Source organism: Xiphophorus hellerii, chromosome 1 (assembly GCF_003331165.1).
Source record: "Xiphophorus hellerii strain 12219 chromosome 1, Xiphophorus_hellerii-4.1, whole genome shotgun sequence".
In the NCBI taxonomy this organism is placed as follows: domain Eukaryota; kingdom Metazoa; phylum Chordata; class Actinopteri; order Cyprinodontiformes; family Poeciliidae; genus Xiphophorus; species Xiphophorus hellerii.
The window spans coordinates 13,830,305-13,843,877 of record NC_045672.1 but is presented as its reverse complement, the minus strand read 5'-3'; the positions used below and the strand labels follow the sequence as shown (position 1 = coordinate 13,843,877).

The 13,573-nt window shown below is 44.6% G+C and overlaps 1 protein-coding gene across 1 annotated transcript in view; it reads left to right on the top strand.

The window, feature by feature from the left end:
* The window catches only part of rerea (arginine-glutamic acid dipeptide (RE) repeats a), a 97,540-nt gene extending 91,510 nt beyond the window's left edge, over nucleotides 1-6,030 (top strand). The window contains 4 exon segments of the mRNA XM_032572667.1: nucleotides 377-1,097; nucleotides 3,427-3,570; nucleotides 3,661-3,853; nucleotides 3,927-6,030. Of these exon segments, the coding sequence (XP_032428558.1) occupies nucleotides 377-1,097; nucleotides 3,427-3,570; nucleotides 3,661-3,853; nucleotides 3,927-3,960 (1,092 nt within the window). The 3' untranslated portion in view covers nucleotides 3,961-6,030.
* The last annotated feature ends 7,543 nt before the right edge of the window (nucleotides 6,031-13,573 follow it).

The following is a 13,573-nucleotide window of genomic DNA, read 5'->3' as shown; positions in this document are numbered from 1 at the left end:
TTATACATTTTCCAAAGCTGAAAACATCAATCTTATTTTCATTTAAATTCAAGAAACTGACTTTCAACCAGATTTTAATGGCAGTCAGGCAGTTTGGAGAGTGGTTTAAGACAACTCACACTATCTTGCTTAATTGGCTGATAAATTTGAATATAAGCTCCAAAAACAGAGAGAGGGAATATTATGTTTTCTAAAAAAAGGAACCCAGAGGCAAAATGTAAAGGTTAAAAAGTAGCGTACCTAGACTAGAGCCCTGAAGTACGCTGCAAGTCAAAGGAGCCGTAGAAGAAGAGCCTTCTCCTAAATGAACGGAAAAAGATCCTATTCGTCAGGTTAGACAAAACATTTAGCCTAAATGTTTTGTTTCTCCCCACAGAAAGCTTCCAGTTCTGCTCATGAGAGCAGAATGGGGGAGCCCCAGATGGCCGGCCCCACCCACATGCGGCCACCGTTCGACGGCCCCCCAACTACGATCGCAGCGGTGCCTCCATACATCGGCCCCGACACTCCTGCGCTGCGCACCCTCAGCGAGTACGCCAGACCCCACGTCATGTCGCCCACCAACAGAAACCACCCGTTCTTCGTCTCGCTCAACCCCGCCGACCCGCTGCTGGCCTATCACATGCCCGGCCTGTACAACGCCGACCCCGCCATGCGGGAGCGGGAGCTGCGGGAGCGGGAAATGCGGGAGAGGGAGATCCGCGAGCGCGAGCTGAGGGAAAGGATGAAACCGGGCTTCGAAGTCAAACCCCCAGAAATGGACTCGCTGCACCCTTCCACAAACCCCATGGAGCACTTCGCCCGGCACGGGGCCCTCACCCTGCCCCCCATGGCCGGCCCTCACCCGTTCGCCTCCTTCCACCCGGGCCTGAACCCGTTGGAGCGTGAGCGGCTCGGCCTCCCGGGGCCCCAGCTGCGGCCGGACATGACTTACCCAGAGAGGCTGGCAGCAGAGAGGCTCCATGCGGAGCGGATGGCCACGGTGGCCAACGACCCCATCGCCCGCCTGCAGATGTTCAACGTCACGCCGCACCACCACCAACACTCGCACATCCACTCCCACCTCCACCTCCATCAGCAGGACCCTCTCCACCAAGGTGAACGAAAGCCCTGCTTATATTTAACAATGTTACTGTAATAGTTACAGCATGTTATCAGGAAAGTTTAGGTAACTTGATATTTTAACATGCTGTGGTAGCTTAAAGCTACAGCATGTAGCTTTAATGAAAAAAAAATGTTATTTGTTAAAACTGTCAGCATGTCGTGACAATTACTGAGACAGATAATCTGTGGAAAGATCGATCTCCTCCCTGTCAAAAACTACCAATCAGAGCCAGGAGGAGGATCTTAGCGCTGTCAATCAACACCATGTACGTGCTGCTCAGTGTGCTAATGGTGAAGAAACAACTTACCATTGCAGGAAAACTTTTTATCCGCCATCATGCTCATGGTCATGCTAACTAGCTTGAGTAGTTTGCCTCTGTTGTGGTGGACCAGCTGTAGCATAGCAGAGAGCAAGCAGCAGTGCATACACAAGGATGATTGACAGCACTAAGACCCTCCCCTTGGCTCTGATTGGTTGTTTCTGACAGCAGTGTATTTCTGTAGATGACAGTAGAATTATATGGAAAAGGCAGAAGAACTCAATTTTTCCACAGATTGTTTCTCATACCTTACTCTTACGATGCAGTGACGGTTTTAACAAATATGTTTGTTTTTTTAAGTTGCATACTGTAGTTTTAGCTCAAAGATTTTTATGATTTGCCATGAAGTTAAAACTGTTTGATCTATAAGATTTATTAAAATAATTAGATAAAATATGCAATGTTTTATAAGATGCCTTGTACTTGTAGTTATTGAACTTGTCAGTGTTATTTGGTCAATTTATATTCAGTGATAAGTTTACAGTGCCTTGCAAACTCCTTAAACCTTTTGTAACATCACGACCACAAGCTTTAATTTATTTTAGGCTTTTTTACTGTGAAGCAGAAGAAAAATAAATGTAGTTTACAGGATATCTCACAATTAAAAATCTGAGAAGCATATTGTTCATTCTTTGCCCTAATTGGTAATTATAGTTTGCCAGCTATTCTGGCTGAGGTTTACATTCAAGGAAGATAAACTATTACATAGCCAAATCTGCAACTGAATAGTTAATTTTGCTTTTTTTTATGCATTAGAAGAATTAGCCTAGTCAAAGTCCAAGCCTAAATCTTACTGAGAGTCTGTGGAAAGACCAGCAAAGTGACGTTAACAGACATCCAGCTCAGCTGAACTTGAGTAGATTGTGCAAAACTGATAGAGATGCAGCCATGCTGCTGTATTTGCAGTAAAATGTGATTTTATGGGTTTATTATTTATTCATGAAAAGGTTTGAAAATCAATCCTCTAAAACCCCAAATGAAATCTATTGGAGCTTGTGGTTGTCTAATGTGACAAAATGTGAAGAAGATTAAGGGGAGGCAATACTTCTGCAAGGCTCTGAAGACGTGAATCTGCAACTCCAGGCCTCCACTGCCACCGTCCATCTCTGCTCCAACACCTGAACCAAATGGACGGCTGCAAATTCAGCCTTTTGATTCAGCCGTGTTGGAGCAGGGATGCATGTAAAAGATGCAGGACAGTGGAGGCCTGGAGTTACAGGCCTTATTATTAGATAATTAATTTGTCATATTTTCTGTATTGAAGTTGTGATGTTTTGTGAATTCTTGTTTTACTCCTCTCATCGCAGTAAGCAGTGACTAACCGGGAAATTTTACTGTTCAACCTTTAACAATTTACCCCAAACTGGGCAGGGCGTTTATCATATCATTTACCATCTACCGTAATAAATTTCATATCGCGATTAGAATTTTGATTTATTGTCGCAATAAACTCCAATTAATCTTCAAACCCCTAAAACTGTCAGTATTGTTTTGATTGTTAGTTTTACTATTTTCTCCAGTTTGTTCAATGAGAGTATCAATAAATATAAATAAGTTTGAAAATGTAATTATATGCAGTTGGTGACAAAAATCACACTTCTTTGTGTGACTGGTTTCCTAAAGAAGTGTTACAGATAGTACTTTCCTTGAGAGCAGTATTTGTGTTTATGGGGATCTGATTGCTGTCATGCACTCACAGCTACGGTTACCTAAGAAGAAATGACGAATAGTTATTGTCACTTCTATCGTGATCACAATAGTACCAGAAAATACCGCGATAAAAGTCCGTACCGCCAAAATGTTCAAATATTCGCACTAACCTAAACGATTGCAAGCGAGAGCAGCTGCTGCTTTGCTCCATGAGAGGAGAGCCACTGTATGAAACCGTGCATCACCAGCAGAGCATGACCTGCTGCTGATGCACTATGATGTGATGAGTGTACCTTGACCCTAAGACTCTGACACCCAGAAGGTGGTGGTGAATGTCTTGTCTGTCCTCCAGGCTCGGGGGCCCACCCTCTGGCCGTCGACCCGCTGGCAGCCGGACCTCACCTGGCGCGCTTCCCCTACCCGCCCGGCGCCATCCCCAACCCTCTCCTGGGCCAGCCGCCGCACGAACACGAGATGCTGCGCCACCCGGTCTTCGGTAAGCTCTCCCTCCCTGTCAACGTCGGCTACCCATAATCCATCACCCCTGTGTTCCGGCGCTCCTCCTGACCGCATGCTGTCCCTCCAGGTGCTCCGTACCCACGGGACCTACCAGGGGGTCTTCCGCCGCAGATGTCCGCAGCCCACCAGCTGCAGGCCATGCACGCCATGCAGAGTAGCGGCCATGCAGAGCTGCAGCGGCTGGCGATGGAGCAGCAGTGGCTCCACGGCCACCATCACATGCACGGCGGGCCACTTCCTGGTCAGGAGGACTACTACAGGTCAGATGAGCGCCAAACGCCTGGAACGTAAACCCGGCGTTCCACGTTTTTAAAACTCCTCTCTGTGTTTCAGCCGACTGAAGAAGGAGAGCGACAAGCAGCTGTAACCAACCGGAGGGAGGCGGCGACTGACGAGTGCAGGACACAGGAAGTTGTCACAAAAGCAGCGGTCTCGGAGGCTCCTCACGAACCTCGGAACACCTTCAGTCTTGAAGAACAGGAACAGGCCAAGCTGATCTTCTGAGTTTCTTCAGTTTCTGTTCCCGTTGAGGACCTTTGATTTTCTTTTTATTATTATTATTATTATTATTATTATTATTATTATTATTATTTTATTTTTCAAGACATTGACTTTCTTTGGTATATAACCAGTAGTGACAACATCCTCAAGACTCCTGCATGACAAGCTTCCCTGATGTTTTGTAGGTGCTAGAACAAGACACTGTGCTTATCAAGAAAAAAGAACGGAGAAAAAAAAATAAAGACCTGTCAGACCATTTATGAAAAAATAACAAGTGCTATCTTAAATTCAACCTTTATTTTAATACATTGTTGGAGGTTTTTCATAATTTTAAGAAAAGCTACAGCATGGCGTTTTTCAGTCTGTAAATAGTATATATAAACATATAATTATAATTATTATTATTACTAGGTGTGGACTCCAAGTCGTTTCAGCCTCCAATATAACTTGTTTTGAAGCATTATCCCTTGTTTCAGAGGGGAGCACCATGGCATTATACGAGCAGTTTCTGAGAGTTGCGGTTCGGTTGTGACCTCACTGTGTTAGATTTAGTCCCACATACGCTTGTTGTATGTAAACCATAATCCCCCTCACCCCCGTTACGCACGCCTCCGCATCCACCCGCCCACACATCCATCCATCCATCCATCCATCTATCCATCCATCGGCTGTAACGCGCAGCGGGGTTGTCAGAGTTGGCGTGTTGAGTTACTGATCTGAAACACTTGAAGAGGCGACGGACGGGAAAAGGAGAACTTTGCACTGAGTGAGCATCCTGGAGCTCGGCTAAGATGGTCTCATCCTTTTTAATTTGTGTCATCAGCAGGAGGGAGCGGTACACCATCGCCGTGTGTAGTGGAGCGGTTTTAATTTCAACCACATGGACCAATTTCAGGCCAAATAAAGAGGCGCCTTCTCTGTTTGTTTGAGTTTTTTGTTTCAAATCGAGCAGGATTTGAATTTTGCTCAATCTTAGAGCCTAAGAGGACTTTTTTTAACCTTCAAACAGTAGCGCAAGACCCGCTGCACACGGAATATGAGGAAACCACTTGCATAGGATCTGTCTGACAGCATGAAGTAGGCCAAAAGACATCAAAAAGCAACACATGAGCTGAAGAAGTTCAGGACCTGCCTGGAGTCCCTTTGTGCCGCCTCCTGGGTTTCTGCTGACCAGCAGGAGGCGAAGGGACCGTTCTGTTCACGTTCTCATTGTATGCCTTGTTTTTATGTTGTTGTTTTTTAAAGACGCGCCCAGCTTCCTGCAGCTCGGGAGTTATGTGTGTTTGTGTGCCACTGACTGTTACCTGTCGTATCGGTGCACAAGCCCACGTTTTTGTTCGTTCTGCTATTTTCCCGTGCACTAAGACTGTTTGTCATGGACGTGTTAACGAAAAAACATCTGTGGCTTTTTCTTATGTTTTTTTTATTTTTTATTTTTTAGTCTAGCCAGTTGAAGAGACTGCACCACATTTTCCCATGGAGCACTATATTTTTATCTTAACAGCGGCAAAATTCAAACTTATCAAAAAAGGACTTTGACGCTGACAACTGCCTGTCGCTTCATCTCACCGTTTCCCCATCACTCCTCCTCATCTCTCTCTCTCCTCATCATCATCGTCATCCTCTCGCCTCGCCTTTTGATTCCCTCTTTTTTGTGTCTCCGAAGCCTTTGATGTTAAGTGTTGTCAATGGTTTAGCTTCTTGTTTCAAAGCGGCAATAGCAGAATGTAAATTCTGACTGCTAAGATTTATATATATACTGGTATCTTGAAGCTTATTGTATATACGAGTAGTCGCCATGGGATGACACAATGTAAAACAAAAAGTAGAAATAATAAGAAAAATTGTGAGTCCTGTCTTCTCTCTCTCCATTTGAGTATTTTGTAATTTTTTTGAAAAATTTGTGGAATGAAATAAACGAATGAGTTACACCACAGATCACGCCGTCATCCTGCTTCAGTCGCCGACGTGGATTTGATTTTTGCTGATTTGTCGGGATTTTATGAGGCGAATCGGAACAAAGGGGCGGCCTTCCAACATTTTCCATAGGTGAAAATCTGAAAAGTGTGGCATGGGTTTGGATTCAGCCTCTCTACAACCACCTCTACAGTTACAACTATGTGATTTCTAGTACGCTTCAATCAGTCTCCCATCTAAAAATTTTGTTTTTTACTAATTTGTCTTTGCAAAACATCTCAAATCTAGGTGGGATTTGATGGAGAGCATCTGTGAGCATTGATTCTTTCCTCTGATTTATGTACCGTAGTCAAAACAGAAATCAGTCAATAGTCTGCTTGCTTGTTTTTGCAAACTTTCTGCAAGTTCAAACTGACCTAAAACAGAGATTTGCTCTGGCTTAAACTCTGACGGTGAGTGAGTCTGGAGGGAAAAGAGGTGTCTGTGCTTTGTTACTCCGCTTTCAACCGTGTGTGTCGGTTCGTCCCATAAAATCCCAATAAAACACACTGGAGCCGCTTGTCGAAACATAAGAAACTGTTAAAAACAACCACTGGCGTGATTACTTCTGGAATGCGCCCTCTTATTGTGTTTGTTTCAAATAACAACACTTCAATCCGTTTCTGTTTTATTGGGTTAAATGGGTCTGATTAGTTTAAAAAGAAGCTTATAATTCCTTGTTTTTATAGGCAATTCAGGAAGACCAGCCCTTCATTCAGGCTCGTTTTCTTGCAGCCTTCGATTTTCTCCTGCTTCACAACCACAGCTTTTGAGAGAGATCGGCGGCAGCAGCCAGCAGCAGGTTGCTTGTGAATCTTTGAGCGGAATATATATATATATATATATTTTTTTTTTTTTGCTCTGCTGCGCTTTAAAAACATGAAAGCCGGGCTAAGCCATGAGGAACACCTCCTCTCGGGTTGGAGATGCCTCCGCTATCAGCGAGCCGCGGCTGTCATTTCGCCTCACCGTGTGGGGAGTGATAGACCTGCAATCTGTGATGCTGCAGCCGCAGCGATGGCTGTCATTTTGAGAGGGAGCTATTATTCCACTGCTGCTCCTCTGAAATGATGCCCCTGTCCTCTGGTGGTGGTGGTGGTGGGGAGGGAAGGGGGTAAAATTGAGCTTCCTTGCGGCTTTTTTTTTTTTTTTTTTTTTTAAAGCTGTGGATGTGAGGTAACGGCGCTTTGAGAGGAGGAGCGGCTTGTTGCTGGCTGCTTGTTTCACCTCACCAGTAAAACAACAAGACGTCAGAGCCCTTCAAATCCGGCTGCCTGAATAATTCATCCCCTCCTCCTCCTCCTCCTCCTCCTCTTCCTCCTTCACACCAGCGATGGAGCGACTGTGACTTGTGTCAGCTCAAATCCTTCTCATAATGCTGTGTGTACCCCTCCGGCAGCCACACAGGGATTCATGGCCTTAAAAAAAAAGAAAGAAAATCATCTCTCTCCGTCTGAATAGCAATATGTCTTGTGCTGTTACTGTGTGCAGCAGCAGCAGCAGCAGCAGCAGGTCTCAGACCACAGAGCCTCCTGTCTCTCCTTTCGCTCCAGCGGGCCTGGCTGCTGCTGCAGAGACGAGCCTGAGCTTTTAGTGCGTTCAGTCGGAAGGCAGCTTTCTTGTTTATCTCTAAATAAAAGCCGCGCTCGGATACAGAAGCAAACCTTCTGTATCCGAGGCGACGGCGTGATTTATATACATCCCTTATTGGACGGAGCCCCGCTCGTTCAACATCTGGGCCAACATGCAGTCGATTTACAAACCAAGCAAACCTGTATTTATGTAAAAAAAAAAAAAATAAAAAAAAGACCCTCGAATAAATGGAGCGCAGCTGTCAGAATTTGATGCATGTGATTAAAGTAATTAAACGCCTCCAAGATGCAAATGAGCCAAATATGCATTCGTTCGTGTGTGATTTATTTAAAACGGGCTCCGTCTCCACGTTTCTGCAGCCTGAATATTTATATCTGTCAAAACGACGTCATTTAAAAAAAAAAAAAAAACATAAACTGAAATCCCAACTACATCTGGGTGCAGACGCATCCATCGGGGGCTCCATGTTACTGACCTCTGACCTCTCTCTCATGCCGCTCTAATTACCTCTTCCTCGAACAGGCTGCTTACTTCCTGGTCTTCAGCACATGGAAAAACATAGAGAGGGAAACATGGAAGGAAATGGAGATCATTTATTTGAACCTGTGCTAAAAGTTTGATATGTAACTGTTAAATCCGTATAATTAATTATGTTGCTTGTGCATTACTTAAACGTATTTCTTCCTTGGAGATTTCTACAGTTTGTGCTTGGATATTTAATCTCTCTCTTCCTGTCCGTCTACTGTTGCATAAAGTCAACTAGTGGAAAGAAATGCCTTTGTTGACTAAAACACGGTGGTGGCAGCATCATGTTTTGGGGTCTTCAGATGGACCTGGAGTGGATTTAGTTATGAATTGTTGCACAGAGCATTTAGTTTTTGACCCATTATGGCGGAGGACAACAGCACGAATTTAAGGAATTCATCAGGCAGCCATATTGGGTCAAATATGGCCGAAACAAGAAGAGTGACATCCTCTGAACTCCCTTTGCGAGACAAGCAGAACTACATATTTATATTTATCGATAGGTATGCTCAGTTGGTTCTAAATATAACACAATCAGTTCGGTAAAAAGGTTTCCTATCAGAAGAGGTTTAACGCTCTCTCATGCAGACGGGTTGCTGAATCTTTTGTCATTTTTATAGTTCCCCTCTTACTCTGGTTAAGGTTTGTTGTTGGTTTTTTATCATTATTTTTATTATTTTGTGCTATAAGTAGGTTGAGAAAGTTTTTAAACAATAGTCTGAAAGCCCAAAGCCCTGGCATTTGAACTTATTACAATTTGGGAACTGCTTTCTTGCCCTGACAAAGAAAATTTCTGCCATTTTTTTTTCTTTTCTTTTTTTTTCAAAACTTAGTTCCTAAATCTCTAAACTGAAGAACAACAATGCAGACTTGTATTACTTAATTTTATATCAGGTTAGATGAAATATTGATTAGTTTTGCTGTGCCTTATACACTGTTTTATAATTCTCTTATATTTGTAGACTAAGAACGACTCTTGGTCAATTGGTTGCACTGGATTTTATCTTCTGGAATCGGAGAAAAATCTGAATCCAAATTTACGCCACCCTTAACATTTTTGAAAGTGATGTAGTTGTTCCCCTTTAGAATCTATGAAACTGTGGTTGTTACTTGACAAAATGTGGACTAAAAGTTCAACCGGAGTGATACTTCAAAGCAGCTTCTCTGCAGCTGCTCTTGGATTAAACATGCACACTGGTCTTTTACAGCGAGCCTCACACAAGAACTATGGAGGAAAACATGAAGGAAGTTTTGTATTTTCCAGTTTCAGAACATTTTAAAGGAGGATCTGTTTCGACCCGATGAACCGGCGGATCCCTCCTGGCCCGCCCGCATGCGCATCACATCCCAGCGCCTCGTGTCAGGATCTGGCCATCTTACACGCACCTTCTGAGCTGCTGTGTGTGTGTGTGTGGGTGGGTGTGTGTGTGGGTGTGTGTGTGTGTGTGTGAGAGAGAGAGAGAGAGGTCATATTATCTGTTTGTGTTGCTGCCTGCTGTGAGTTTGAGGCTCCTGCACGTCTAATGATATCTGCTCTCACATTCCTGTCATAGCTGATCTGGATTTCCCCCTTCTCCGCACCAGCGGATCAACCCAGCGCGGCCACTGGCACGGTCGGCGCATTCCTCACCCATCCCAACACACACACACCCCACACACGCACACACACACACCAGCAACCTCAGGAGACCTTTGCTGCTGCTCACCACAACCCTCACACATACACCCCCACACACACACACTCCTTCCTCGTTTCTGCCTCTTTGTCCTGAGTTTTATTTCGCAGGAGCGGCCTGGAGTCGCAGGAACTCTTTGTCCAATAAAGCGTGCCAGGTTTGGGTCCTTGCTGGCAGAGCAGAGACAATGCAAAGCTCGCTCCCCAGACTTCCTGGCTCCTCTTTAATGTGTTGTCATAAAGCACTGAGCTGGCAGAGACTTCACTTTTGCTCAGTCAGGCCCGGGCGCTGGGCCCCTCTCTCTGTCCTCGTACATGTCTCTTACACCGCCGTGTCTGCGCACCGTCACAGTCAAAGAGACCTTGACATTTCAGCTTCCTCGCCGCCTCTCATTTCTATCAGTCAGCCAGTGGAAAATCTGGAAAAATAAGGGCATACAAAAAAGAAGAAGAAAAAAAAAATCAAACATCCTCTGCTGTCATTTTAAAAAATATTGGGACAGTGGAGGAAAATTGGTTCTTTTGGCAGCACTCTCTGTCATGAATTTATTTTCTTAGGGGGGAAAATAAGACTCCAGGCTGGGTTCTGATTTACTTCCCCTCTTCCTAATAGGCAGAGAAACCCAGAACTGGTCTGCGCGCTGCCATGTGGCTAACCCTATCCCCTTTAACATGCCGTCATGTGGCTTTCATAACCCCTGTCCGACTCAAAAACAGATTTGTTTTACTCCAAGCTTTTTGCAAACAAATTCCTTCATTACCCAGAGAGCTCAGCGCGCTGCTGTTGCAGAGCTGCAGCTGCTTGATTCTCTGTGCGACGTTTTCTGAATTGTGCGGAGAAAAACAGGGCAGAATCAAGCAGGAACTTTGAATAAAAAGGTTTATTTTTTTGTGTGTGTGTTTTTCCTGTCCACGATGTTTACATGCATACGAGAGCCAAGTTGGTACCGTTCGTCGGAGAACACCAACTGGATCGGCTCCTCGGTGTGTTACACAAGCTCTCTGCTTTGCTCATGGGGGAATCTGTTGACATTATGCTTCCTGACACCGGATGGAGAAGCTCAAAGAAAGGCAAAAATGAAAGAACAGAGGAATCCAAAAGTAATGATGAAACGTTTCTCTCCGAATCTGTTCTGAAAAGATGACGTCTCTCCAACACCAGGTCATCCTGAACTCCTCACTGCAAGGCTTGATTAAAAAAGAAAAAGATACACAGTTCAACTCAAAATGATTCATACGCCGGTTTAAAGTCATCTTTTAGTTTTGCCGTGTTTTTCTTTTGACTGGAAGCCTATCTCAGCCATCGTCCTGAGCTGAATTTGATGGAAAACCTGTGGAGGGAGCTGACGATTAGGGTGATGGTAGGGAGGCCTTGAAAGGGAGCAATTTGATTCGGTGTGGCATGGTGACCTGTTGAGAAAGACCAGGTTTTGTTGGTCATAATTTTCCGTCGTCTTATCTGAAAACCTTGTGCTAGGTTGTGTTATGGACGGCACTAAAACAACGTTGTGCATTTCGAGGACAGTGTGTCCAAAAACAGCCAAACATGGCAGTGGAAGCAACGAAGGAGAGAGAGAGAGAGAGAGGTTTCACTAGAAGAAGATGGAGGTGTGCTTAGAGAGAGAAAAACTAAATGCTGTGTAAAATCTACAGGGCGGCTCATAGCTCTGAACAACACAAACTTCCTGACTGACTGAGACATTTGGAGATCTTTTCCAAAGCAGATTGGGCAAACATCACCAAGTCAACATGAGGGCTAGACTCCTACCAAAGACGCCGATACTGAAATTAGCTCAACAGGTCCTTCGAGTTTTAGTGTAGGAGCGTCTAGTTTTCAATTTTCCTCTTTAACAGGTTCATTTTATACTTAACGTACAGAATTAAGAAGGGAAACAAACACAATGAAAAGATTTATTGTGACTCAGATTTTTATTTTTATATCACAAAAATCAACTGTTGAAGACATTTTCACTTGCAGTGGGGTTGGATGGAGTAGCAGTCATTATCTTACCCCACAGAGAGAGTAAGATAATGCAACAGGAGTCACAGGAGTCACAGCTAATCAGCTAAACATTTGATGGTTTTGTTTATTCCTTCTTAAAGCCTGAGAATATATTTCAGCGCTGAACCGTTGCTTATAGGCTGTTGCTGCTTCTACAGCCGCATGCCTCACAGTTCTGCAGTGAGTCTCAAAGCATCGACCTCAGACTGTTAAAGTGGACATGAAGACAACATGATGTCCGTTTATAGCTGACGAAGAGCTGTGAGGTCCCTGTCTGTAATCTCAAGAAGGATTCAGAAAACGAGAGTGGGTGTCTTTTTATGCAGTGTTTTCAGTGCAACACTGTGCTCTGTTTTCTTCTTCTGGTTTTGAATAACAATTTTCCCTCCTCTTAAGTAAGTAGTTGCCACTAGAGTGGCATGAAGACAGACAGGGAACACAGTGACGGCATAGCCCTGAAATTACATCTGTGTTAAATGACATCTGATGAAATAGCGCAGCATCGTTAATACTTAGAGTCATTGTCCATTTAAAACGTATTTTAATCGAGCACCGCTGAGTGAACCACTTTCTCCGCGAGGGGACGTTTGCACTTTCTAATAAGATCAAGGAGAAAAGACGACCAGCTGATCAGATGTCAGCATGGCCTCTAACCAAGCAGGAATGATCCACCGCTCCTTTCATCCCTGCAGCTTCCTGAACCTTTTTTGTTTTAATTATTTTTCCTGTTTTCCTGCTGCCGAAGAAGTAAACTCGCAAGCTCACTAATAGTTTCTCTCCACCATAGCATCATTTTTCCTCTGCTGTGACGGTGATCACGCCACCGGTGAAGATCCCAGTGTTGACTTTCCGCATCAAGAAGCCATAATGAAAATCTGGCCGTGCGCCACGCCAGGACCTGAGAAACCCGGGCGCCTCCCGCTGCAGCCCGGGGGGTCCGCCGGACACGCAGCGCCCTGACCTTGTGATGCTGTAATGGCCGCTCCTGTGATAGATGGCGCTGCCAGAGCGTTCACCTGCTGCGCCACAGGGCTGTCCACTTGCCCTGACACAGATGGATCGATCTTTTGTTTCTTGCCCCCCCACCCCCCAACCGAACTCCTTCCATTCACTGTGAAATTAATCATCAATGCAACTTCATAGGAAGAAGGAAGGTGCTCGGCGACTATATGGCCGCTGGCAGATCAAACTCACCGGCAGGGCGAGCAGGACCAGCTTTTTAAAAAATTTTTTTTACACCACCACCAAGAAGATGGCAAAAGAAGATGTTTAAATGCAAGCCGCCTCCGCCCTCAACCTTGGTTATCAAAAGGAGGAGACTGTGAGGCACAATATTTGTCCCTGCTCAGGAGCACAATTTATCTTGGATGGAAATGGCTTCTGCGGGAAGATTCAGCAGTAATAGAGCGTCTCAAGCGCCGCTGCCGTCACATAGTTTTTATTTTTTTTATTTTAGTTTTTTTACTCGGAGGCCTGCTTTCTGTCTGCCTATAGCCTCAGCTGCAGCGCACGTTTTCTGCTCCATTTCACAGGATAATAAGGCTGTGGGCTAAAATGGCTTAAAGCAAACGGATATTTTCTGCGCTTTCACTGTTTTATGTTCTGTGTCAACGTGCTGCATGGAAACCCCAAAACCTGCCCACATCACACAGAACGGCTTTGTGATTCGGAAAGACCCGAAAGATGTGCAGCCGGACTTTTTTTTTTTTTTTTTTTTTGGGATCATAT